General features: G+C 39.7%; 1 protein-coding gene across 8 annotated transcripts in view; it reads right to left on the bottom strand.

The window, feature by feature from the left end:
- Zgrf1 (zinc finger GRF-type containing 1) overlaps positions 1-27,632 on the bottom strand; it is a 72,524-nt gene that overhangs the window by 44,363 nt on the left and 529 nt on the right. For 2 of the 8 annotated variants that reach the window (XM_015993165.3, XM_015993168.3), the window contains exons 2-12: positions 25,500-25,590; positions 23,798-23,878; positions 21,211-21,270; positions 19,534-19,719; positions 17,018-19,235; positions 14,201-14,274; positions 11,385-11,570; positions 6,843-6,966; positions 4,258-4,904; positions 3,550-3,688; positions 1,518-1,702 (exon numbers count right to left, since the gene is read on the bottom strand). In XM_015993165.3, coding sequence (XP_015848651.1) covers positions 1,518-1,702; positions 3,550-3,688; positions 4,258-4,904; positions 6,843-6,966; positions 11,385-11,570; positions 14,201-14,274; positions 17,018-19,235; positions 19,534-19,719; positions 21,211-21,270; positions 23,798-23,878; positions 25,500-25,520 — 3,921 coding nt within the window. In that variant the 5' untranslated portion in view covers positions 25,521-25,590. The remainder of the gene's footprint in view (positions 1-1,517; positions 1,703-3,549; positions 3,689-4,257; positions 4,905-6,842; positions 6,967-11,384; positions 11,571-14,200; positions 14,275-17,017; positions 19,236-19,533; positions 19,720-21,210; positions 21,271-23,797; positions 23,879-25,499; positions 25,591-27,632) is intronic. The other 6 variants (XM_076574933.1, XM_076574930.1, XM_076574934.1 and 3 more) reach the window with 6 other exon arrangements.

The raw sequence follows: 27,632 nt of genomic DNA, 5'->3' as shown, positions 1-27,632 counted from the left end.
AAGAAGATATAAAGAATTTAAGGTTCAGTGTTTGGCTAGCATGCATATTAGAATTTAGTGAAAATTTTTATTTCTATTTTTCTACTGTTTTCTGCACTATGCTTGTCCAGCATTTTATAAAGGCGGCCTGTTATTAATGTATTCCAAAAAATAAATCACTTATTAATTTAAACAATACATTAAAATTATAAAGTATCTACTTTTCTCTTTATCAAAAGAGTATATTACTCTGAGAACAGACCCTTATTTGAGAGGCTGGAGAGTTGGCTCAGCATTAAGAGTACTTGCTGCTCTTACAGAGGACCCAGATTTGGTTTCCAGCAACCACATGACTTATTTTTCCAGTCCTAGAAGATTCAGCACTCTCTTCTGGCCTCCATGAGCTCTAGGTATACATGTGGTGAACATTTATATATATAGCATGTGCAAGACTCTAGGATCAACCCAAGTACCCGTGGGCAATTCCTCATAGATTCACACATACACATTAAATAAAAATAAATCTTATTTTAAAACTAGCAATAACTATAATTTTATTGTGTCCCCAGTTCACTAGACAACTTGGAATCTACCCAGAAATAATTACTAGCAGTATTTGTACATTTTTTTCTACACACACACACACACACACACAGAGACACTCACAATTCACAAAATGAAGCATTTTATACTCTGTGACCTAAGCCTTTTAACAAACAACATAGCATGGATGTGCAAAGCATACAATCAAATAATCTTAAAAACAACACAAGGATTGTTAGTAGCTATGTACTTCAATCTATAGCTACACTATTATTTATGAATTCTTGCTTTTGACTTTTTTGTTGTTGTTTCTGAGACAGGGTTCTCTGTGTAGCTCTGGCTATCCTGGAACTTGCTCCGTAGACCAGGCTGGCCTTAAACTCACAGAGATCCACCTGCCTCTGCCTCCCAAGTGCTGGGATTAAAGGTGTGCACCACCACTGCCTGGCTGTTTTTGATTTTTTAAGGTCAAATTTATATATTCAACTAATGATGCATGCAAATAGTGAAATGATTTAATTGTTATTATAGGTGAAAGCAGTTTTACAAACGAGTAAAAGCTATCACTGTGTTCCTAACCCTTCTTTGTGATACCCACAACACACATTAAGTCAGCGTGCTTTTCTATTCCCTTGGCCTTGTCTAGTGCTGGTACACAAGTTTCCAACCTTCATTTCTTCCTGTCTCATCTCAGCATTTTCTAAACCCTCAAGCAGATCCCTTTCTCAGTGCTGACACTACAGCTTTGGTACATTTTTCTCACCTTAGATATGTAATTTTCTTCCCTGTATTAGTTCCCTCCACTATTATGCAATAAGTCCCTAAAATTTTTGACAATTAACTTTCTTATTTTTATATCCTGGAACACAGATCATTCATTTCATTAGACTGAGAGCTTATTATACTACTTATGCCACAAAGAAAACTCACATCTCAGTTTCCATAGTACCTAAACTATGCATAAGGTAAGTGTGGGGAGGAAGCAGAAGCAGTACCTTATTTGGGCCTTCTTTTTTAACCATGACTAGTTTGGCAGGTTGATTATGATGGCAGGATAGTGAATTACTTTTTCCACTTTTCAGTGTTTCTCCTTTTGATGATGTATAAAAGGATATGTCAACTTTGGAAAGGGCTTTGTATAACCTTTGTGCCAATCCAAACAGTAATATATTCAGATGCTCTACAAAAAAAAAAAAAGGGCTAAAAGTTAAACACAAAATTATTTTGTCTTTGTATCAAGTGCACTGTTTCCTAGCCAATTTGAAAATAGCCTTTTAACACTCAACTGTAACATAATACTATAATATATATTATTTTAAGGATTTCTTTGTTCCAGGACAGCCAGTACAGGGCCTGTACATATGTAAGCACACCAAGTGTGTGCAGTGCTCACAGAAGTAAAAAAGAGTTCAATCCTCTGAAGCTGGAGTTACAGATGGTTGTAGTTCCATGTGGGTGTCAGTAACTGAATCTGAGCCTCTGTAAGGCACTAAGTACTCTAACCACTGAGCCAGCTCCCTAACAATCCCTTTTGTACTTTATTATTGTCTCACTTTTGCCACATTGCAACAAAAAACAAAACAAAAAACCCAGCGGCACAGCCAACCCTAATAATGCATCCAAGACAAAATACTATTGTATTAAGCCCTTATCTATCAGATTCTGTTATACGTCCTCTGACAGTCATCTACACTTTTTATTATTGTTGCATATTAAATATATATATTAATGTATTTCACAGCAACATTCTTTTTGAAGGATTATTTTTAATTATTTATTTAATCATTCATATACATGTGCCTGTGTGTGGGGGTTTGTGCACATGACTACAGTACCCAAGGAGTCCAGAGAGTGTTGGCTCCCTGAAGGCGAGTTACTAACAGTTGTGAATCATTTCACTGTGGGCTTATGGAATGGAACACAGGTCCTCTGCCAGAGCTGAAAGCACATTTAATAGCTAAGCCATCTCTCTAGTTCCTCACTGTAACATTTCAATACATATAAATATTGTGCTTTTAGAAACCACATCATATCTTATTTACCTTACTTTACTTTAGTTTTTGAGACAGTCTTACTATGTTGGTCCTGTGGTGATATTTTGTTTGTACTCTAACAAATAAAATTTGCCTGAAGATCAGAGAACGGAGTCAGCCACTAGATTAAACATAGAAGCCAGGCAGTGGTGGCACACACCTTTAATCCTAGCACTCAGGAAGCAGAGATCTATCTGGATCTCTATAAGTTCAAAGCCACCCTGGACTACACAAGATTAATCCAGTCTAAAAGAGAAACAGCCAGACAGTGGTGGCACACACCTTTAATTCCAGTACTTGGGAGTTACATGCCTTTAATCCCAGCACTAGGAAGACTGAGACAGGAAGTAATATGGCTGGGCAGAGAAAGGAATATAAGACAGGAGGAGACAGGAGTTCCTTTCAGCTGAGGACTCAGGGGTATTCAGTCTGAGGATTCGTGGAAACAGGATCTTCCCCTCTCAGCTGAGGAGTTGGCGAGGTGAGAAGTGACTGTGGCTTGTTGTCTCCAAACTTTCAGCATTTACCCAGATATTTGGCTCCAGGTTTTTATTATAAGACCAATTGGGATTTGTGCTACAAGGTCCAAACCGATCAAGGTCTCAATCTCCTGCAGTCTCCTACGTGCTGGGCTAACACTGCCACACCTTATAACAATCCATCTTTCAAAAGGCAAATTTTCGTGTTACACCTCAAAACATTCAGACCTAAGCATGCATCATACTTAAACATTTCCATTTAAGTGTAATGGGCTCATTTGTTTCTATTTTAATAGATAAAAAGACATTATTTTTAAAATATTGCAATTTCCCACTTTTAAAGCTCAATTGTGATCTGACATTAGAATAAAGTTACTAATAAGTTCTAGAGTTAAACATATGCAAAATAAATCTCCAGAGGAGAATTTACTATGAAAGTCTATAATGTATTATTCTTTTTTGTAGTTCTAATATCACACTAGGTAATCATCAGAATAAAAATATAACAGCCATACCTATGATAGAAGATGTAAAGATCTGCTTATAGTGAGTGGGAGACTGGAAAACAGCTGGTATGTGAACTTGCCTTTGAGGAAGATAAGCTGATATTATTTTCTGCCCACTCGGGAAGCATAGCTCTGAACCATTTATCTCCTGTGGGGGAAGAAACACCATTTACCAATAAATTTTTTCATATATAATGAAAAAAACACTAATTGTACTTTTGATCTTTAGAATCCATGTTTTATGATTTAAAATAAAAAACAAATAAAGCCAGATTATTTACATGAACTTTTGACTCTTAAATAGACTAACTCTTCTCAATGGCCTCTTAATATGATTTTGGATATGTTTTGCTACAAATGGATCATTTTATATTTCTATTTCTGTTCTGACTATAATAATGACTTTTAGCAAATTTGTAATAGATGTATGTGCCTTAACTTAATAATCCTATAAGTAAGACTGATTTGATAGTCAAAAATAAAAACAATCAGTGAGATCGGTACTGGAAGGAGTGGCAGAAAGAGGAATAAGAGCTAACATTTATTAAATACCTTTTATATATCCAACAGTATACCCAAGACTTTTAAACACATAATTTAATATTCATAATTACTGGGAAATAGGTATCTGATCAAAAAGTAAACTGTTCCCAAACAATTTACTTATTCTTCTGTTGGAATTCAGACAGTAACTACTGGGTGAAAAACTTTCCTCACCTGTAAATCTTTGACTCTGGAGTTGTAGCTGGCGGGGCTTCCTAACATGGCCTGAATTTCCTCAGTCTTGGAAGTGTGCTTTGAGTTCAGAGAAAGAGCTGTCTTTCTGGAAACGGAATCTTGACTGCTGAAGTCCTGCTGCTGTTGATAGAGCATGCCTTTTATCATCTGCAAGTGCACAGGGTCCACAGCGCTCTCGTTCCCAGCATTACTCTGCCTCTCACGTGTGTGGCTACACTGCATCCCAGAGACAACCTCAGCAAAGAGGCCCTCTGTCACTTGGCTGTCAATTCTGTTTGGAGAAGCCGAGTTGCACTGGAGTGTGTTCTGATATTTCAGCCACTTGCTTTGAGCAGAATTCTTAGGAAGCAGTGAAACATCTGGAGTCCTTTCTCTAGACCCTTCACAGAAAGAAAGCTCACCCTGGTCCTCAGGTCCAAGGGCAAATGAAAGGACCGATTCTTCGCACAGGTCCAACACAGGAGAACCAGAAGGCTCTCGTGCGTCGTCATCAGTCATAAATGAACAAGAATCTAAGACTGCTGGCCCATCGCCAGGTGGCAAAGTAATGAAGGGAACCGAGGCTCTTCTTGCAAATGGAAACCTCTGACGGTCCTTACTCTCCAGAAAATCAGTGTTTTTCAATCCTGAAAGAAACCATAATGCTGATCAATACAAATGTAACCAGTCATTACCCAGACTCTAGAAAACTGTGGGGACATAGTCAAGGGCAGAAGTTCTGACTTGCTGTGTAAAAACAGAAGAATAACACAATTTTATTGTCCACTCCCAAAGTAAATGCTTTCAGATCAAATTCTAAAGGTTCAAAATTTAATTTACAGATCTGAAGACTCTATTAAGACTGACAATACAAGTCCTTCTCTTTTCTTCTACACAACTAAGTAGCTAATTTAATTCCTCATTGTATTTACAGAACATCAAAGTTTTCAAAGCATTCGAATCTGGGAAAAGCCACATCACTCTCACTTTACAGATGAGGTCCAGAGATCACAGTGTGCATCAAGTGGCACAGTCAGAAAGAACACAGAATGAGTTGATATCTAGTCACATACCTTCTGGGGACAAATAGCTCACTTAATATGACATGATTGTAACTATCTTTTTTTTCCTTTATTTTTATCTTATATGCAGTGGTGTTTTTTCTGCGTGTCTGTGTGAGGGTTCTAGATCCCCTGGAACTGGAGTTACAGACAGTTGCTAGCTGCCATGTGGTTGCTGGGAGTTGAACCCGGGTCCTCTGGAAGAGCAGCCAGTACTTTTAACCATTGAGCCATCTCTCCAGCCCTCAATGTAACTATCTTTAAATTACTGTATTTATGAATTATAATACCTTTCACAACAAAAAAGATTTTTAGCTTTATATGCTAAATTAATCACATAGATGGGACAGTGAACTCACATCAGATTTTGTCTGAATGAGTTTTACAATTCCTTCCATCTAGAAGCAGCTATTGGAATAGACATTGCTGAAAGTGTAAAAAGCAATAAATATCTATTGGATATATTCATGAATCAGCAAAACTGCACAGGAATTAAATATTATTAAAGTTTTATCTAAAAATATTATAGAGTCTTACTTTATTTGACAGTTTATTTTATAGGAAATAAATTTTGATGATCATTTTGGAAGTAGTAGAGCAGTAAGTGAGCCAACGAATACTCCTCAATAAAGTGTTATGTTAAAATTCAACACCCTAATTGAGCAATAGTGATAGAAAATTAAAACTCCATTACAGAACTAAAGATTCAAGCCCGCTTCAGAGGATGTACTCCTCCCATACAAACTCTTCCACATCCTGTTTTCTCCCAAGCAGCCCAAGCTAGCCTGTAAGTAGCAATTCTCCTGCCCTGTCTCCTGAGTGCTGATATTACAATACTACTTCACATCCATCCCACCCCATTCGCATCTCCTTCTGCCCTCCCTTTTCTTCCCTACCTTCAACCAGACACAACCATGAAACCAACTCACACCCAACTTCTGATTCACATTAAATTTTTTTCTTTTTCATAGTAATCATCAACTCATAAATGAAAAACCACTGATCACCTATATCTTTGCCTGTCATGAAACCTAACTTCAGACTAAGAAAAATATACATTAATGAAATTATCAGGAAAAAGAGATCCTATTAAACAATATACTTTTCAAGAAGCAGAAAATGACTTATAAGAAAAGTCAAAATTGACGTAAACACTTGAGGCCTGAGAACAATGAGCCATTGAGGAGTTCCTGATACTAACAGTATCCCAAAGCAAAAAGAGGAGACGAAGAGGATATGCCAAGGTCAACCATGGTGCTGAGGAGATATTTGTTATGAGCCACTTCACAGCAGGATAGAAAGGGGAGACCAGCGTTGGCATTTCAGCAGCAAGAAGTCCATCCACAGTAGAAACAGTTTCAGAGGGAGTGAAGAGACGGCAGAGGAGGGAGTGAGAACTAGACAGGAAAATGCATTTGGAACAGTATCCATGACAGAAAGGCCTAAGGGAAGAGACAGTGGGTTCCCTGACACTTGTGGCCCAGGAACCCTCTCCCAGATAAGAGTGGAGAAAATGAAAATCACCAGGGAAAGTCCTTGCTCTCAGACACTCCTCAGAGAACTCAAGCACAGAGTCTTCATTTCTTGTGTTGAAAGAAAAAGTAGGTGTGGGGCTCAATGCAGAGATCTTTTGTTCTGGCGAGATGACCTGTCCAGAAAAAAGAAAATCGCTAACTAAAATGTTCTAACTGCAGCCTTTTCTATTAGTTTGAATTCTAGTAACCTCTATTCTAAACACATGGGGAGCAAAGAACTATAAAATTTTCACCAAAAAGGACTGGCTAGGAAAAGTTTACTAACATAAACAATAATTTTAAGTACAAAAAAGATTAGGATTTATCGTGAAGTAGGTGGCATTCTGATTTGGACTGATTCCATTATGAAGACTTAGTTCTGAAGGTAAATTTCCATTCTAAGGGGCTCAACGCAAGCCCCATCTCACGTATGGACTGTGAAAACTATATTCCTGCAAACTCGACCAGATCTGAGCAGTTTTCTCTTATGTTTTTGGACTCAGGGTTGTGCATAGCTGATCCACATTTCAAGATGTTCCTTCCAAGTGCAGGGCTTTTTAAATATACTCAGATATGAACAGCCATATAATTCACTGCTAATCTCATTAGAACAGCATTAAGTTGTGCTGCAGCTTTTCTCCAAGATCAGAACCTCAATACCGCTCTAGTTTGCCTTTTGTTGCTATGACAACCCATGACAAAAAGCAACTTAGGAGAGGAAACGGTTACACTTCAGCTTACACTTTCAGGTAACAGTCCACTACTGAGGGAAGTTGGCCCAAGAACTCAGGCAGGAACTGAATGAGAAATAATCCTTCCTGGCTCGCTGGCTCTTACACAGCTCACAACCACCTGCTCAGGGATGGCACTTGCCCACTCAATCAACAATCAAGACAGTTCCTCAAAGACATGACTACAGGCCAATCTGATCTGAGTAATTCCTCTGTGGAGGTTCCCTCCTGCCAGGTGACTCTAGGCTTTGTCAAACTAATAAACAACTGCCAGGCATAGTGTCACATGCGCTTAATCTCAGCATTCTGGAGACAGAGGCAGGCAGATCTCTGTGAGTTCCAGGTTGGTCTGGTCTGCACAGTGAGTGAGGCCAGCCAGGGCTACACTGTGAGACCCTGATTCAAAAAACAAAACAAGGGGCTGGAAAATGGCTTAGCAATTAAAAACAGGGTGTTCTTCAGTTCCTAGCACTGAAATGGCAGCTCACAAGTGATCAGTTTAAGAGAATCCAACACCCTCTTCTAGCTTCCCTGGGCACCAGACATGCAAGTAGTGCACAGACATGCACACAGGCAAAACACCCATGCACATAAAAGAAGAAATACTTAAGGACTCCACCCTGTTCCCCTAGTGCATTCTGCACAACTGGCCAGAGCTGTTTCTAAAAATTAAGCTCCATCATTTTTCTTCACTGATCCAAACCCTCTAATCGTCCCCAGTCTCTTTCAATGTACATGACTGCTCTGTGACATCTTACATGGCTTGCTCTGTGACCTCACTTCTGTCACCTTCCTTGTCCCTCACTCACTCCTCACTACTGTATGTCTCCTGCCTCAATTCCCTTTCTCCCCAGATACTGGCATGGCATTCTCATCTCTCTCCAGTGTCACCTTATCAGAGAAGGCTGACTTTACCTACACGGAACAGAACCCCAGCCCATCTGTAGTGATATTTTATTCGTGCTGAAATGTGATTTTGTTTGTATGTTAATAAATAAAGTTGTCTGGGGGTCAGAGCTAATAGCAAGCCATTTAGCAGAAGTCTGGCAGTGGTAGCACATGCCCTTAATCCGATCACATTGCAGGCAGAGTCTGTATGTTCAAGGACACAGCCAGCTTGGTGACACATGCCTTTAATCCAAGTACCAACCATTGAGACCTGGAGGTCTGTATAGACAGGCAGTGATGAAGAAGTCATGTGGATGAGTTTAGAACCAATGAGAAGGCAGAACAGAAAGTCAATAAAAATACAGACACACAGGAAGTAGGTCTCTTTCTCAGGGGAAGGACGGCAGCAGCTGGTAAGCTAAAGGCTATTCGATAGTGCCCTGACCAAGATCTTGGGCTTTTAACTCAATATTTGGCTCTGTGTTTCTTATTTAGTAAGACTGTTTAGAATTACATCTACACACCTGTACTGCCACCCCTTACATAGCTATATGCTTACTCAGAGCACTTAAGCCCTTCAGGCATTATTTATTTATCTGTTTATTAGTCTCACTTCATTATGAGGACAAGAATTTGTCTTTTATTCACAGGCCTATTTTGACAGTACAATAGACAGTAGGTAGCTGCTCGTGAGATTATCTGTTTGCTGCCTGGGGCTACAACTCAGTGGCAGAGCACATGCCCAGCAAGTATGAAGTCCTGATTTGCTTCCCAGCCCTGTGTGGAGGTAGCGGTGGAGGGGTTCAATGGTTGACGAACACATACATTTTTAGGAGTTAGCCGTAATTCTACCTTCCTACCTCTCATTCATTCTTTAATTCTCTCTGAATTGGCCTCTACAAACACTATTTCACTGCAACTGTTCTTGCCAAGGTCACCAATGATCTCCAAGTAGCTAATGAAATGGGACATATTTCTATATTCCTTTTATTGGAGGGCTCAGTAATAATGGACTCCATTCTGGAGATGACATGACACAAAAGCAAGCGGCAATAAAAGGAAAAATTAGTTAAAGGGGTTCTAAGAAACCAAAAATTTTCTGCATAGAAAAAGAAGAGATCAACAGAGACCACATACAGGATGGGAGAAATACGGGCAGAGTACTCATCTGACAAGAGACTAGAAGATCAACTCAGCACCCGAACAATCAGATTTGAAAGTGGCAAGCGGTGCTGGGGGATAACTGGGTGGCAGAGAGCTTGCCTAGCAATCATCAATCACACAGCCAAGGCTCAGATTCAACACCACAACTGAAGCGACATAAAAGGTAAATGATGGGGCAGGCCTACTTACCTGCCTCCATGCCTTCTCCCCCTACCTCTCGCTTTCTTTCAAGAATGTCATTATATACCCCAGGGATATGGCCACACATAGTTCAATTTTTATCTTTTTTTCCTTTGTTGAGACAATGTCTCTCCAGGTAGCCCCACCAGGCCTAAAACTTTTTTTTTTTTTAAGATTTATTTATTTATTATGTATACAGTATTCTGGCATATCTTATTGTAGATGGGTGTAAGCCATCATGTGGTTGCTGGGAACTGAACATGAGACCTCTGGAAGAACAGCCAGTATGCTTAACCTTGGAGCCATCTCTCTAGCTCCTAAAACTTCTTATTTAGCCAGACTAGCCTTAAACTCTAAACAGAGATTTCTTCAAACATTATACAAATGTTGTATATTGAATACACAAATGGCTATCAGATATACGAAATGATGTTCACCATCACTTGTCAACAGGAAATGCAAATCAAAACCACAATGAAAACTTATCCTACTTGAATAATAGCCCACATATAAAATATTTTAAATTACAGAGTTAGGAATTAGAAGTGTACATGTTAGCTCATGCCTGTAATCCCAGCAGTCTGGAGGATGAGGTAGGAGAATCATCAAATGCTTGAGGCCAGCTTGGGCTGTATGTAAGTTTCAGACCAATCTGCCTACTGAGTGATACACTGTCTCAAAAATGAAAAAACAGGCTGAAGAGATGAAATAGAGAATATATCTTAAAGTTCAGAGAACACCGTATGTTAGCGATCCATCACATTTATTGAGAGACACTGTCTTGGAAGGGCTAGTCATTTTGTGAAAAACTCAGAATCCACAACCTATGACCATAACTAACATATCTCAAAAATGAGAAAAATGGCAATGGGGCTGGAGAGATGGCTTAGCCGTTAAGAGCACTGGCTGCTCTTCCAGAGGTCCTGAGTTCAATTCCCAGCAACCACATGGTGACTCACAACCAGTCATAATGAGATCTGGTGCCCTCTTCTGGCAGGCAGGCAAACATACAGGCAGAACACTATATATAATAAATAAATCTTAAAAAAAAAAAAAAAAAGAAAGAAATATGGCAACGGACACAAGTACACAAATTTCTTCCTCTTTTGTTCGTTTTTCCTGACTGCCTAGAACTCACTATACAGCCCAGGCTGGCCTCAAGCAGAAATTTTTCTGCTTCAGCCTCTCAAAGGCTGGAATTTACAGTCGAGAGCCATTACACACAGCAAGTTTCTTTTCCAGTAATTCAAGCAATGGTGACCACAAATTATAATATTATGAAGAGTAAGGAACAGTACAGACGTGGCGACACAGAAGAAAAGCAAACCAAAGTACTCACTAGAGGAAAGACTATGTGAGCTGATTTACCCCACTAACTGTAGAACCCTGTACTGCTGAAAGGAGGAGAAAACGGAAGATTACAGACATGCCAACAAATCAAAAGCATGTGTGCCTTGGGTAGTCTGTCTAGAGCTACTATGGTTCTTGTCAACTTACCCTTGGACTCCTTTTCTATAAGGATTTACAAAATTTAGTACTGACAAACAGAAAGCAACTTGGGAAAATGTAACTCTAAAAATTACTTTTACCTGCAAGAAGTTAGTTTGCATACAAGTGCTAGGCAACTCTGGTGTCCAAACAGGAGTCTGTGTCATGAAGTTTTCATAGTCAACGCTATCTGGAAACTGACTGCATCCTATCTGTATTCTGTGTCCTCTGACCATAACACCACTAGTAGCCGATCCTTTCACCTGATGTCCTTGAAACTCAACAGGCTATAGGTAAATTATTAAAAATAAGAACTTCGTAAGTATAAGACATATATATTCATAATGTTCACATATAGTATTGTACACCAATGTATTATAAGCCTGTTGAGTGCACAGACCTTTTCGCTTCACCTAAGAAGCACTACCATTTAATACAGTGCCTGGCATACAGAAAGCAATCAATAAAATAAAAAACAAGAAGAAATGAAGAAGCACTTTGCTTTGCCTGAGAGGCCTGCACACTGTCAGACTAAACTATGAGGGAGACCGAGGGATCTCTGTAGCTCTATATGAGTCGTCTACTCAGAAGTGTGACTGCAATGCAGACTAACTCCCTCAGAGACTTCACACCTACCATGTGGTCCGCTTTCAGGGCTCAAATGGCTTTCTCTGCTGCCCCCTTGAGGATTTGAGCATTTTACTCCAGATGAGGTTTTTTTAACAAAGCCCACCAGAATATGGGAAAATAAAATAGCTTAAAAGGCCAAAAGAATATCTATCCTGAAAGGCTTCATTTCTAATGGATGGATGAATTAACAAGAGGATAAATACACTATGAATCTACTGTTACTTAGGAGTAAAGATCCCAAAGCTCATGTAAAAGGACAATCAAACCTAAATGCTTTTTTACATAGAGCTTCAGTAGAGAAAAATGCTGTATAGTACCTGATGGGCATACACTGCATTCATAGCTGTGCTCACTTGGTAATAAATTGCTAAGATACTAGGACACGCATACTTATTGTTCAATGCTTAACAAATGGACTGTTACACATTTGTTTGGGCCAAGAAATGGAGTTTTAAAAGCTGCTTGTGAGGGGAGTCATGAATCAAGAGTTTGGAACCTTCTGTACTGCTACAATTATAAATTACAAAACATTCTTGTGTTGGCTAGTTTTATGTCAACTTGACTCCTGCTGGAGTCATCAGAGAGGAGGGAGCCTCGACTGAGGAAATGCCTCCGTAAGACTGGACTGTAAACAAGCTTGTAGGGCATTTTCTTAATTAGTAATTGATAAAGAAGGGCCCAGCCTACTGTGTTTTGGGGAAGATGGTGGAAGGACTTTGGAACTTTGGGCTGGAAAAGCCATTGAGTGTTTGAACCTCAGTAGGCTGCTCCACAGGAAAATGGAAAGTAAATGCTGAGAGCAGGGCAGGCAATGGAGGCTTTGCTTCTGAAGTTTCAGAGGGAAGCAAAGACTCTACCGGGCCACTCGTATGAAGAATCTGTGTAGTCTGGTCAGCTAGAGCTGAAGAAGAAACCAACATCCTTGAGGTGAAATCTTCTGGAGAGCGGTTCCTCAGGGTCAGCACACAGCTGTGTTCCAGAGGTGGCCAAAGTTGTAACTTGTGTTGGCAGCTGAACTTGGTGGTATAAGAGTCACCCAAGTGGTACTGGTGGTGAAGGCATGAAGCAGCTGAGGCTTGGCCCCGTGAGGCCAGGAGAGGCCACTGGCGCAGGTGCACCCTCAGTAGCAGTTGAAGGGCCAGGATTAAAGGCGCCATGCGGAGAAGGGAGAGACTACTGATGAAAGTGCAGGCCAGCTGCTGCACGACTGGAGCACTTTGGAGACGCCAGCACCATGGGATGGCCTCCGGGAACAGAAGCAAGTGTAAAGGGAAACCGACCTGAGCCTAGAGGACAAGCTGTGTGTGCTGCAGAGGGCGAAGACCCAGAAGTGATCCATGTCCCCTGGAGGAGCCCAAATCATGAGTGAGTCCCAGACATTGGACGTTGAATTATTCATACTGTTGTTTTGTTTTACTTTGCTTTGTTTGTGACTGTGCTCTGGTTCTTCCCTCTTGAAGTAAGGAAGTATTTAACTTTTTATTGATTTCATAGGAGCTCACAGCTTAAAAACTTTGAACTTTTAAGGGGATTTTGGATTTTAAAAAAGACTGAATTTTTTAAAGATTGATTATAAAGTGTTTGACTTTGTAAAGACAATGGGACTTTTTGGGTTTTTAAAAATGTTTCATATTGTGGTGTTTATATTAACATATGATCTTGGAGATAAACAAGAAAGAAAAATTATAGCTTAACAGTAATGCATTCATGTGTCAAGTTGACCAGGGATCAGTTATGCTGGCTAGTCTTGTCAACTTGATACAAGCTAATCATCAAAGAGGAGGGAGCCTCAATAATATTGAACTATAGAAAAGCCTGTAGGGCATTTTCTTAAGTAGTAACTGATGAGGAAAAGTCCAGTCTATTTCAGGTGGTGTCACCCTTGGGCTTGACAGTCTTGAGTTCTACAAGAAAGCATGAGCATGCCATGGAGAGCAAGTCAGTAAGCAGCACCCCTCCATGGTCTCTGCATCAGCTTCTGCCTACAAGTACCTGCCCTGTTTCAGTTCCTACCCCAACTTTCTTCGATGAACTATGATATGGAGGTGTAAATCAAATAAACCCTTTCCTCTCCAACTTGCTTTTGGTCATAGTGTTTCATCACAGCAATAGCAACCCTAAAAAAGACAATTCTTATCAACTATATGGCAAGAGATGCATAAATAATAGGGTGGGGCCATAAGAGGAGGCAGTAGAGAGAAAATATGATCAAAGTATATGCTATACACTTATGAAAATATTATTTTCTATACAAGAAACATACAGTAGTTTAAAGAGAGAGATGTACCTGCTGAGAAGCCCACTGCTCAAGAGGACGCTCTAGCAGAGTATGTGAAACTACTGTGGCAGGTGATTTCCTGGCTAGGATGGAAAAATTAAACAGCCTTAGTTACCATATGCACCAAATGGTTCCAAAAATACATTTACTTCTAAAACTGAAGTAATACATTTTAAAAAGGAATGTCTTAATACTGGGTTTAATCTGGAATATGAGTAAAGATTCATTGTATTATTCTGTATAGGCTGGTACATTAAGGCAAAAATTCAATATATTTAAAATAAAAACAGTACTGGTTACTTTCTTTGAAAAAAAGAAAATTAAGACCAGGTGTGGGCACATGCCTTTAATCACAACACTCAGGAAGCAGAGGTAGACAGATTGTAGGTTCAAGGCCAGCCTTATTTACAGTGAGTTCCAGGACAGTTAGGGATACATAGAGACACCCTGCCTCAAATAAATAAATAAATTTATTTTGCAGGAGTATTTGTCTACATGAATATATATGCACCACGTGCATGTTGGGTGCCTACCAAGGCCAGAGAAGATGTTGGGAACCAGATCTGGATCCTCTACAAAAGCAGCAAATTCTTTGTAACTGCTAAGTCATCTCTCCAGATCTCTTACTGGTCACTATGTCTTGGTGGGGATATGTTCTTGCAACTTTTGGCACCTAACTTAAAAAACTAATATATTCTAAGTCAATAGAATATATTTTTCACCTATATTACAAATGCTAAAAATGAAGTACTGCCCAATTGTTGAGAACAAGAAAGGTAAGAAAACTTTTTACAGTATTGCTATGTACAACCCCAGTGGATCAGGGGGAAGCACCAGTCTATCCAAACCTATCTCCAATCCATCTGACTATGGCTGGGGAACTGTGTTTTCTCTGCTGGCCTGCAGCTCACTATATAGAGCAGAGATCTGCTGCTCAGTGTTGGGATTAAGGCAGGTACTAAACCGCCCAGCCAGCACTGGAATACAGCAGTGAAAAGGGAATGACAAAGAAGACAACCACACAATTAGACCAGACAAATTCAGAGTACTATAGGAAAGGGTGTCCTACAGAAAGGTGATGTAATATAACACAGAATGTTCTGCCAAGGGCCTCCTGGCAAGTGACACTTAACTGAGAGCTAAAGCAAAGCTAAGCATTACTACAGAAGCAGGTGTGAAAAAGCAAGTGGAAGGTAAGGCTGACAAAGTGACAGGCCAGCAGCATAGAATGAGCACATCCCCAACAAGACAACACTCTGCCTTATTTTATACTCTACACATAAGTTATGTTTTCTGTATAGTTAGTATATCTTTGTTTTCATTGATGATTTCACTATTTTAAAGTCCCCTAGAGTTAGTGCTAGCTGGTGTTCTTAAGTGTGATACAGCTGTGATGTCTGCTGCAGAGAAAATACCAGTCCCAGCACTTGCGAGGCAGAGGCAGGCAGATCTCTGAGTTTGAGGCCAGGCTGGTCTACAGAGTGAGTTACAGGACAGCCAGTGCTACACAGACAAACCCTGTCTGGAAAAAAAAAAGATTTAATTTTAACATTGGGCATCATTTACCTTCATATATTATAGATCAGTTGGAGCTATGCAACAAGATGCTGTCTTAAAACATACACACACTGAGGCTGGAGAAATGGCTCAGTGGTTAACAGCACTGGCTGTTCTTCCAAAAGTCCTGAGTTCAATTCCCAGCAACCACGTGGTGGCTCACAACCATCTATAAACCATCTGTAGTGGGATCTGATGCCCTTCTTGGATATAAAGTCATACACACAGATAGAGTACTTACACGTAAAATAAATAAATCTTTAAACACATACCCATAAGCTGGGAAGTAGCGCATGCCTTTAATCCCAGCACTCAGGAGGCAGAGGCAGGTGGATTTCTGAGTTTGAAGCCAGCCTGGCCTACAGAGCAAGTTCTTGGACAGCCAGAGCTACAAAAAGAAACCCTGTCTATAAATACCAACAAGCAAACAAAAAAAACCAAACACACACACATTCAACAGATATCATAAAGGATTAACATTGCCAATACATTAAAAAACTGTTTATAAATCAAGAATAAAATTAATACCCATTTAAAATAAACAGATAAAGGTAGGTAGAGTTCATGAAAACGGCAGGATTATGAAATCTGAGAGGCTCAACTTCATTTACTCACAAGTGAGTCACAAAGAACTTTACAAAATTGCTAGTGTTTTGTTGGCAATAACACTATTCTGACAATTTGGCAACTAACGGGCATGCACTGTAGAATTTAGGGAGTAAACTATACTGAATCAGGGCCCTTTCACACTGTGGGAGTAAAGAAACATTACAGAATGGAGTAGAGGACACTCTTGTACCACAGGCTTATAAACATGTATAAATATGTAAAGGGAAAGCACCACGGTTTTGGATTGGTATGCTTAAGCTGAACATATCCTTGCTTATTCCTGTCAATGTGTGTTCTGCATACACATGGGGCATCTCAGGAAGGATGCCCTAGAGACTGGTTAATGTTAAGTGGACTGAGGAACTGTGGTAGAAGGAAATTTAGTCATCACTATACTATCCTCTATACTCGAGTTGTCATTACCAAACATATGGGTTACACTGTGTTGAGAGATGGTCTTACACAGCCTAGATTGGCCTCAAATTCACTCTACTTTGGATTCTCTTGATACTGCCTATATTTTCCAAGTGCTGAGACTACAGGAATAAGCCACCACGTTCAGCCACCACACATGTAAATCTCTAATACAGCAGACAGCTAGTATCTTCCTTTCTTTTGAGCTACAAAGGGAACAACCAAAGTAAGAGAGGTGACTCTAACCTTCAGGACTGACATCTGGGTCTCGGATGTGCTGAGCTTCTTGTTGAAGGGCGTGCTTTCTAAACGTCGGTGCCAAGCTTCCTACAGCTGTGCTATGCTCAGACAGTGACTGTAAAAGGGACATGTTATTTATTGTTTCAGAAAGATCTGAAGAATTTCTAGAAGTAGCCCAGGATTGTTTGCTTCTCTGTGTAGTTTCCACTTCAAAATGATCACATGGCAAACTTCTAATCCTTCCAAAATCTTCGGATTCAAGAATGTATGCTTCAGTGTCTTTGTAAATAGGGTGTTTTGTTCCCACAGGGTAAAATAAAGAACTAGAAACCTGCGTGTTGGATTCATCTAGTCCACGATATTCAGAGTGATCCCGAGTGGTATTCAATAGCTGGATACTAATGCCCCTGCTAGAGACTGATGATAAAATCTGCTCATCATTTTCATCTATGTGACTTCCCAAAATAAAAGGCTGAGGCTGAGTACCTTCTGAGAACAGGTCACTCTTTTCAGGAGCCGGATTAGTGACTGTGTTTAAAAAGTAAGGACTGTGTAGACCTGTACTTATACCTTTGGGTTTATCCGAGGGTGAAACACTACCGTCATTAACTCCGTCTCTTTGGATAGGTTTCTCAGCATCTTCTCCGCTATCTCCAGGTTCCTCCTCATTCCACTCCTGCAACGAGTGCAGACTGCTCCCTGCATCACCACACTGCTCCCATGCTGCTTTTCTGGTGTCTGCATCTTCGTGCGGTCCTGAGTAAAAACCCACACAGGTTCTATCACAAAACTCGGACAACAGGGTCTCCTTAGCAGGAAGGAGCTCTTTAGGCCTGCCACTGGCAGAGGGTAGGAGTGGCAAGGGTTTCTGTGCAATTTCTTGGCAGCCTATATCTCCACATGAATCATCTGTAAGCAAAACTTCCTTTTCCCTACTCTCTGAATCCTGGGAAAGTTTGTTGTCTTCTTGTGATGCCTCATCAGTGTCACTGGTCTCAAAATTGCTCAAATTAAAAGAGACTTCCAAAAATGGTTGTGAAGGTGGATGAATAGTATCCAGACTTTCTCTATCAGCTCTACTTTTAGAACCTATGTCTGCAATGTCATCAGAGGTCCTGGAGTGGGTACTTAGAGAAGATTCAACTTCAGTTTGTTTATGTTCTATTCCTGATGAACAGGACAGATACTCTTGTTCCAGTGCTGCATCTGCGTCTGCCACCTGAATACTTTCTCCAGTGCAAAGCAATCCTTCCATACACACACTGTCATTTTGACTGGAAAGTCCTTGGCTATTGTTCTGAATGTCAGGTTTTAATAAGAAATCAACATTTTCTTTACTGCTGCAGCTAACCAGTAAGTCGTTGTTTTCACAGGATGAAGGCACACCTAAGTTTTCTTCATGCTCCCAGTACTGGCAATTACTGTCTACTGGCTTGTCTTCTCTGTACAATTCTCCCTTTTCAGCACATGTTTCAAAGAGCTCTGCCTTTTTTTCTACCAAAAGTTCAGAATTCAAAATGTTCACATTTTCTTGGGCTTCAGGTTTGTCCTCTGTATCATTCTCATCTGTAACAGAACAGGGAGGCGACCTCTGGGACGTTAAATACATGGTCCACCGGCTTGTAGTTCTTGGGGGATTCTCTGCCTGTAGCTCACAGCATAAACTCCCTGAGTTCTTTCTCTCAGCATACTCTTCCTTTGGCTTAGAAGTGATCTTCGAACATCCCTGTGGTTGTATTTTAGGAAATCGCCCTGTAATCTCACAGGTCAGATCCTTACTCACATTGGTAGATTTGGACTTCAGAAGAGCTAATATTTGTGCTTTGCTTCTGAGGTTTCGTGAAACTCCAGGACAGTGAGATTCCAAACCATTTCTTCTCACAGGCTCACTGGCCAGTAAAGAGTCTGAATGCTGGGTTTCAGAGGTGATGGGAGAACAAGAGTTGTCCTCTTTACTTAGTGTGTCTGAGTTAACACTGAAGGCTGAAGAGACAAGTGGAAAAGGCCTGTCATATCTCTCTCTGCTCCTGAAGGTGACAGAATTCTCACGGTCTGCTGGTATATGACTTATATCTTTCTGACCAACAGCAGAAAACAAAGGAGGTGTGCTGGAGAACAGGGAAGGAAACGTCGGGCCAGGTTCCGAATCACCAAACGAGGCAGCTGATTCACCATTTTCTGTAACAGTCACTGTCTTTGGTACCTTATATGGTCTTTGAAAGCCCTAAACACATCAAAACAATCATTAGCTATACCATTATTTCTAAGGAAAAATGTGAAATAAATTTGCTAAAAGGAATAACAAAGAATATGTATGTCTTGCCCAAGGTAAAGAACATTTAAATTTTGCTAAATTAAAATATAAACATTTACTATTAAGACTTTTCTAACTTGCATTTACTTTGTTACCTAAATAAACTAAAACGTACCATTTTAACAGTAACCCACCATAAAAATTTACTAGTTTCCAAAATAACTTTATATCTATACATTTAAATATTAGTTTCCACACAGAAACTTACAGTAGCCTTCCTTTTTAAGCCAGAGGGCTGACACCCAAGAGACCGGCTCGAGGATATAAACGACCTTGGACCTGACTCCAGGGCTTCCCTAGTACCATCTGTTTTAACAGCTCGGCTTCCAACAGCCTTAGCCTCCTCAACTGTGATTAAGTATCGCTCACTTTCCAAGTCATCGCCAGGTTTCACCTAATTTTAAAGAATAAACATCAAAATTGCATTTGGGTAATTTTATTTTCCATATATACCAGCAGGCTCACTAGCAATGAACAAGATCCAACAAATATTCAACAAAGTTGCTAAAGAAATCAATCAGTAACTAAATCCTTCAACTATTCATTATTATGCACAAGTTAACCATCAAAAACACAAAAAATGATAATAATGCAATAAAACATCACTAATTTCTTCTTCAGCAGCATATTGTTCTTCAGCAGCATATACTGTGGTGCTGCTGAGACCCTTTATCACATGCTAAGAACACAAAGTCAAGCAGAAAGCTTCCTTTCACATAATTCACTTAGAATCCATACAACTAAATGCAATATTTTAAAAACTCAAAGCCATTAGTTATCAATTCTGTATCCTTATAAATGTGAATTAGAACTTCATAATTATCACAAATATTAACTTTAATTACATAATCACATACCCTGAAAAAGAGTATTTTTTAAGTCATCAATTTGTCACCAACTCTAGAGTCAAACACTAAGATTATCAATTTAGAAAATATATCTTTATCATATGAAATGTTTAGTAATGAAACTACTTAGGATAAAATAACTGTAGCTACATTAATTAAGCACCTACTAAGAAAATGTCTCTCCTAGACCTTCATTCATAAATCTAGAAGAACAACCACTATTAATGACACAAGATTTCATGGCCAAATATCCACATAGTGATTTAACACATGAAATTATATTGGGTAATTTCTAATCTTCTGAACAATGCTGATTTATGTTTCTAGTTAAGGAATAGACACAGGTCATGGGCTACACAGGAGGTGTTTCAGAGTCTGGAAGGAGCCCAAAACAGTTCTAATGCCTTCAATTCCTTCCCTTCCTCAAATACAAGAAAAACACAGAAAATATATTTATTTTTTTGAGAAAGTACTTAAATGGGAATAATTTCAAAGACTATCAATTGCCATGTCAAGGTTAAAGACAGAGCTCGCCGGGCGGTGGTGGCGCACGCCTTTAATCCCAGCACTCGGGAGGCAGAGCCAGGCGGATCTCTGTGAGTTCGAGGCCAGCCTGGGCTACCAAGTGAGTTCCAGGAAAGGCGCAAAGCTACACAGAGAAACCCTGTCTCAAAAAACCAAAAAAAAAAAAAAAAAAAAAAAGACAGAGCTCAGCGGTGGAATACACACCTCATGTTCATGAAGCCTTTGGTCCCATCCCAACACAACAACACCTCACCTAACAGAAGCTGATTCTAGTCCTGCAACCACCATTCTTTGATCATCAACATGCTACTAAGCCTTTCTCCACTGCATTCCTAATGTACAAACCTTGTAGCATTGTGATAAAAACTAAAGGCTGTGAGCAGAAGGTACAACTATAGTAAGAACAGTAAGACAGCATCAGTACTATGACTAAACCATTAACAACATTCATAAAGAAGAATCTAAGTAAATGTTTAAATTTCAAGGGAAGTAATGTAAACACATTAAAATACCTCAGGGCACTTAAGAAATAGACTTTCCAAACATGCTCCTTTGTCGTCATATAAAATGGCCTGTTATAAAACAAGATAAAAGTTATAAATTTTTCTTTTGCATTTCTTAGAATCTTCAATAGCAAAACAAAATTTGTCATAGAAGTAAGTAAAAGAATTACATCATTCTGTAACTTGAATTTGAAAGTACATCTATTTCCAATGTTACTGCATCCCCTGAGCATGAGAGATGAGGTACAGAGGAAGAAATTCAGGGACTCAGGTACTGGGTCCAGCTCAGTAAAGCACGTGTTGACAAGCAAAGGACCAGAAATCAGTTCCCAGTATGTAAAAGACTGGCGTGGTGGTGTGAGCCTGTATCCCTAGGAGAGGCAGATGGGGACAGCAGGCCAGTCCAGCAATTGGTGAGCTCTGAGTTCAGTGAAAGACCTGTCTCAAAAAAAATATATAAGGTGGATAGGAGACATCCAATGTGGATTTCTAGCCTCTACACGTTCACACACACATATACACACCACCCCCAAGACCCTTAAGAAAATAGAGAAAAAGAAATAAAAAAATGTAATTCCTACTAGAAGGATCCTTGAATAGAACCTACCAGAAGAATCCTTGAATGGAATTGGGAAGAAAATAGAACTGGAATGTATTGAATGGGGCCAATCAGAAATGAGATCATGGACTGGCAAGATGGATCAGTGATTAAGAATACTTGCTTCCAGAAGATATGAGTTCCATTCTCAGCACCCATGTCAGGTGACTCAGAAGTGCCTGTTACTCCAACTCCAATGTCTTTAGAAATTTACAAAATAAGGAAGGAAGAAGGAAGGAAGGAAGGAAGGAAGGAAGGAAGGAAGGAAGGAAGGAAGGAAGGAAGGAAGGAAGGATGGAAGGAAGGGAGGAAGGAAGGATGGAAAGAAAGAAGAGAGAGAGAGAGAGAGAGAGAGAGAGAGAGAGAGAGAAAGAAAGAAAGAAAGAAAGAAAGAAAGAAAGAAAGAAAGAAAGAAAGAAAGAAAGAAAGAAAGAGAGAGAGAAAGTCAGGTGTGGTGGTGCATGCCTGTAATCAATCCAGCACTTGGGAGGCAGAGGCAGGTGGATCTCTGTGAGTTCAAGACCAGCCTGTTTTACATCATAAGACTCTCTCTCTCTCTCTCTCTCTCTCTCTATATATATATATATATATATATATATATATATATATATATATATATATGCTTTCATAAATTGAACTTTCAGGCTTAAGGCAAAGCTAGTGTTTTTTAAATAATTTATTTGTATTTTGTGTACATTGGTGTTTTGTTTGCATGTATGTCTGTATAAGTGTATCAGATCCCCTGGAACAGGAGTTACAGACAGTTGTGAGCTGCAATGTGGGTGCTAGGAATTAAAACCGGATCCTCTGGAAGAGCAGTCAGTGCTCTTAAACCACTGAGCCATCTCTCCAGCCCACAAAGCTAGTTTTTATTTTCACAAATTAATTAAATATTTTTTTAAAATACAATAAATAGCCAGGCAGTGGTAGCACATGCCTTTAATCCCAGCACTTGGGCGGCAGAGGCAGGCATATCTGTTAGTTCAAGGCCAGCCTGGTACAAAAAGCGAGTTCCAGGACAGCCAGAACTGTTACACAGAGAAACCCTGTCTCAGCAAAAAATAATAATAATAATAATAATAATACAGTAAATAACCTCTTCCCTACTGAAAAGCTTCCTTCAGTAATAGCTTTACAAGAGTGGTTCTCAACCTGGAGGTTCTGACCCTTTGTCAAACCTCTATCTCCAAAAAGATTTACATTACAATTAATAATAATAGCAAAATTACAGTTAGGAAGTAGCAACAAAACTAATTTTATGGTTGTGGGTCACCACAACACGAAGACTTGTATTAAAGGATCACAGCATTAGGAAGGTTGAGAACCCCCAATTTACAGAGAAGTAGAATAAAGACAGAATGTGAAGAGCCTTAATAGCTTCACGTAAGACCATGTGTTTGATCAGGAGATCATGGCTATCATTAGTATGCACACAATATCACAAACTCACAACCAAGTTTCTGTAATAAGTTAATATTAAAGACTTAGCTAGAGCAGGTTGTGGTGGCACACCCCTTTAATCCCAGCACTCAGGTGGCAGAGGCAGGAGCATCTCTGAGTTTGAGGCCAGCCTGGTCTACAGAGGGAGTTCTAGGACAGCCAGGGCTACACAGAGAAACCCTGTCTTGAAAAAAAAAACAACTTACTAGAAAATGGGCCCTGGAGCCATATCTAAGCTCATGAATGACTCTTGCATTTTCAGCTGGGGCTCCTGGTAAGATGTACCTGAGCCCTCAGTTTTATCATCAGTAAAATAAAGACAAAATGCCTAACTTTCAGGTGAGTTGGGCAAACTAAACTGATAGACTGAAGGCATTATGACCAGCTCACTGAACTTTCATAATGTACAAAAAAAATATAAAAATGATCAGAAATTTTCTTTTTCACATCATGGCAATGTGTGGACTAACAACAGTTTATTATCAACAGCTATCCTAATGCTCAATGACAAGTCAAGAAGACAGCTGTTCCACGCTGCAGCAGCTGCTTGGCTCTCACCTTGTTGCCTAAGGGAGTGATCTTCAGAACTCCATCTTGCCACACTTTTGACTTCTTCATCTTTTGGTGAGTATATAGGACCTTATTTCCAAAAGTACAGAAGAAATCATTGCTATTTACACATTTAAAATTGTACAGTTTATAGGCCATACAAAATAAAATATCCCATTTCCAAATAATAACCCAGGTACCATCACAATAACAGTATCAGTGAGAGTCTGGAGGTGTGGCTCAATGACAGACAGAGTGCAGGCTCAGCACCAGGAGGCCCTAACCTTAACCCGCAGCATAAAAAACGGAAACAAACAATTTTGAGAGGAAGACAGTCGACTAGCTGGGTAGTACCAAAAGGCAAAGGAAGAAAGTGCAAGTAAAAACCTACAGAGTCTTTTAGTTATTGAGCATTAAAAATAATTGTGAACTGCCACATCATCAGTGGGAAGGAAAAACAGTTACTGGGTTACACATTACTTCTTATTCACCTAGCTCTCTGAGTACAGTCCAAAGACTGGACAGTCTGCTCAACCTTCACAGCATCTGAGGTCAGAACAATTTCACGCTGCTTGTCTTTAGACTCCCCCTCCATTAGTAGAAGAGTGGAGTTTCTAAGCATTATATGTGGTGCCAGATTCAATTACAGACTGAATACAGAAACAGTGTGAAAATCCAGCTGACTATTACTAAATCAAATGTTAAAGAAATTTAGAGGAAAAAGATGCCTAGCGATGCAGGGTTTAGAGACATAGCTCAGCTAAAAAGCGTTTGCCTTGAAGGCATGAGGACCTGACTTTGAGCCCCAGAGTCTACATAAAATGCTGGACATGGTGATGAATTCTAGGCAGACACAGGAGGACACCTAGGATCCCAGCCAATCTAACCTAATTGGTTAGCTCCAGGCCAATAAGAGACCCTCTCAAATTTAGTTACTTACCATTAAAAGTGTAATTTATATTAAAATGTAACATATTAGCCACTTTTTAGTGAGTATTTTACACTGTTTTTTTGTCTAACATAAATAATATTATAGATAGAAGCTCTACATGCTAAAGTTATTTAATGTCTTCAATATTGTTTTAGAGTACAAAAAGGTTTTAAGACCAAATAATGTGTCACTATAGATAGGGATGTCACCATTGGCAGGTCTTAAAGTGAAAAATGTTGTTTCCTAGTCCAAAGCTTCCAAAGAAGATTTACAAATGATTTTATAGTATATACAAATAAGGAGGAGGAGGGGACGACATAGGCTTGACAGATAAAATATAGTACAATATTTGGGACTCAATTATACTAGAAAACTATTCACTGTTTATCTAAGATTCAAATTTAACTTAATATCCTGCTTCTTTTGGTTTTGCTGAATCTAGCAATGCTAACAAGACATTTGAGAGAGAAAGGAAGAACTAAAAGGAGAGGGAAGGAAGGGAGGAGGAAGGAAAACATTAGTCAGATTTAGGAACTTAGGACATAGCTCAATTAGTAGCGTGTTTGCCAGGTACGCAGGAGACTGGTTTTGAGCCCCAGTACCACAGACACAGGATGTGGGCATGCACACCTATAATCCCAGCACTTGGGAGAAAAAAGCAAGAGGATCAGAAACTCTAGGTAACACTGAATTTCATCAAGAGTTTGAGGCGAGCCTGCCATACATGAGATCCTGTCCCCTGCCCCTCTCCCCCAAAAAAGAAAAATTATTAAAACTTACAATAAATTCTTGACTTTCCATTGTTTCTTCTGAAATTATAAGCCAGTCAGGTCCAGAAAATAATCAGTTTTTATTCAACAGTTTATATCCTCTAAAATGAAAAACAGCAAATGGTCAATCAACCCGGAATAAAAAGAATTAAGTATCAAATACAAAGTTTCTCAATAAATCTTGACTAGAGACAGAAACCAAAGAATTCCAAGATTATCAGTCTATCTAGCCACCAAGTGAAACAAAAGTGTATCTGTCATGGAGGATACAACTGAGTGATACCACATACTGGAAAATAAAGATAAAACAAAGTAAAATTCATAAACTTATTAGTAATCTGTAAACATCTCTCTAGGTGCCTTAATATGAATCAGAAAATGGATTTTTTCCTTCAACATGTTTTGCTCCTTAGAACCCAAATTCAATTTTTTTTCTAAAGCATTATAGTCACCACAAGATGGCCCCCTTGTGTCTTAAATTTTTCCTGTTAAAGTAGTTCCTTCGTATCCAGGGACTAGTTTAAGGACCACAAATATCAACATCTGTAGCCACTTGAGTTCACACAAATGTCAAAGTTTTTGCTTATAATATAGGAGCATGTACACATTCTCCAACATACATTAAATCATCCCTAGATCACTTATACCTAATGCATTGTAAGCTATATGCAAATAGTGAGTGACTAAACTGTATTGTTTAAGAAATGATAGCTGGGCAGTGGTGGTGCATGTCTTTAATCCCAGCACTCAGGAAGCAGAGGAAGGCAGATCTCTGTCTACAGAGTAAGCTCCAAAACAGTCAGGGCTGTTACACAGAGAAACCCTGTCTCCCTGCCCCCACCCCCCCAAAAAAGGGAGTGAGAAAAAGCGAAAGCAAGCAGTCAGGCTTGGTGGCACACATCTTTTTGTTTGTAGGGTTTTTTTTCTTTTCTTTCTTTTTTTTTTTTTTTTTTTTTTTTTTGTGTGTGTGTGTGTGTGTGTGTGTGTATGACAGGGTTTCCCTGTGTAGCCTTTGCTGTCCTAGAACTAGCTTTGTAGGCCAGGTTGGCCTACAACTCACAGAGATCTTCCTGCCTCTGCCTCCTGAGTATTAGGATTAAAGGCATGCACTACCACAAGCCCAGCTGGCACACATCTCTGATTTAAGAGCAAGGGCAGCAGAGTCAAGTGGGTCTCTGTGTGTTCAAGGCTAGCCTGGTAGCCTGGTCTACATAGACAGCTCCAGGACAGCCAGGACTACATAACTAAGAGAGACCCTGTCTAAAAAAAAAAAAATGAAAAAAAGAAAGAGAAAGAGAGAAAGAAAGAAAAAGAAAGGAAGGAAGGGAAAAAAAGAAATTATAACAAAAAAATCTGCATGCTCAGTACTGACAATTTTTTTTTCTGAATATTTCCAGTCTACAGTTGGCTGAATCCAGTTACAGAGGGCAGACTACATACCTTAGTCAATGTAACACAACACCATTGGACCAAATATGCATTATATTATACCTCTTCAAGGAAACATCTTTGCTTTCTTTTCTTTCCCCAGCTCTAGGGGCTGACAACAAGGTCCTATGTAAGCTAAGTAATAATGCTTCCACATGCCCAGTCCTTTCTGTTTGTTTGAAACAGGATCTGGCCTGTTGCACAATCCTCTTGTCGGGGCCCCTGGAGTAGCTGGGATATTACGGGTAATGTGCCACAACACCCAGGAAGAAAAATCTTTTTGAACAGTGTTGCCGCAGCTACTGTAACTATCCTGTTACTGGAAATATATATATATATGGCCAAATTTTGAAATCTGGAATCATCGAAGCACACAGTGAGTACACATATCTTCAAGTCGTTCCATGGACATGACATGACCACTACACGAAAACTAGTCAGTAATGAACATTTTAGGCCCTATCCTTGATCTATTAAACTAGAAAGTCCGGTTCTGGAGCTCAACAAGCCCCCTCTTCAGTGATGGTGACTGCCAAACCGGAAACAGTATGCACAGCGGCCTGATCCCTTACTAGCTCAGTACAGGTTGAGCGCTAGAGGGCGAGGTGAGCGATAAAGGCGGGAGACACCAGTACCAGCAATCGGATGTATACAACCTTTCTTCTGTTATGCTGAGGAGTGAGAGCTTTCCGTGAAGACGGCGGGAAGCCGTTGT

Source organism: Peromyscus maniculatus, chromosome 6 (assembly GCF_049852395.1).
Source record: "Peromyscus maniculatus bairdii isolate BWxNUB_F1_BW_parent chromosome 6, HU_Pman_BW_mat_3.1, whole genome shotgun sequence".
Lineage (NCBI taxonomy): Eukaryota > Metazoa > Chordata > Mammalia > Rodentia > Cricetidae > Peromyscus > Peromyscus maniculatus.
Note: the sequence above shows the minus strand (reverse complement) of the source record. Positions and strands in the feature narration are given on the sequence as shown.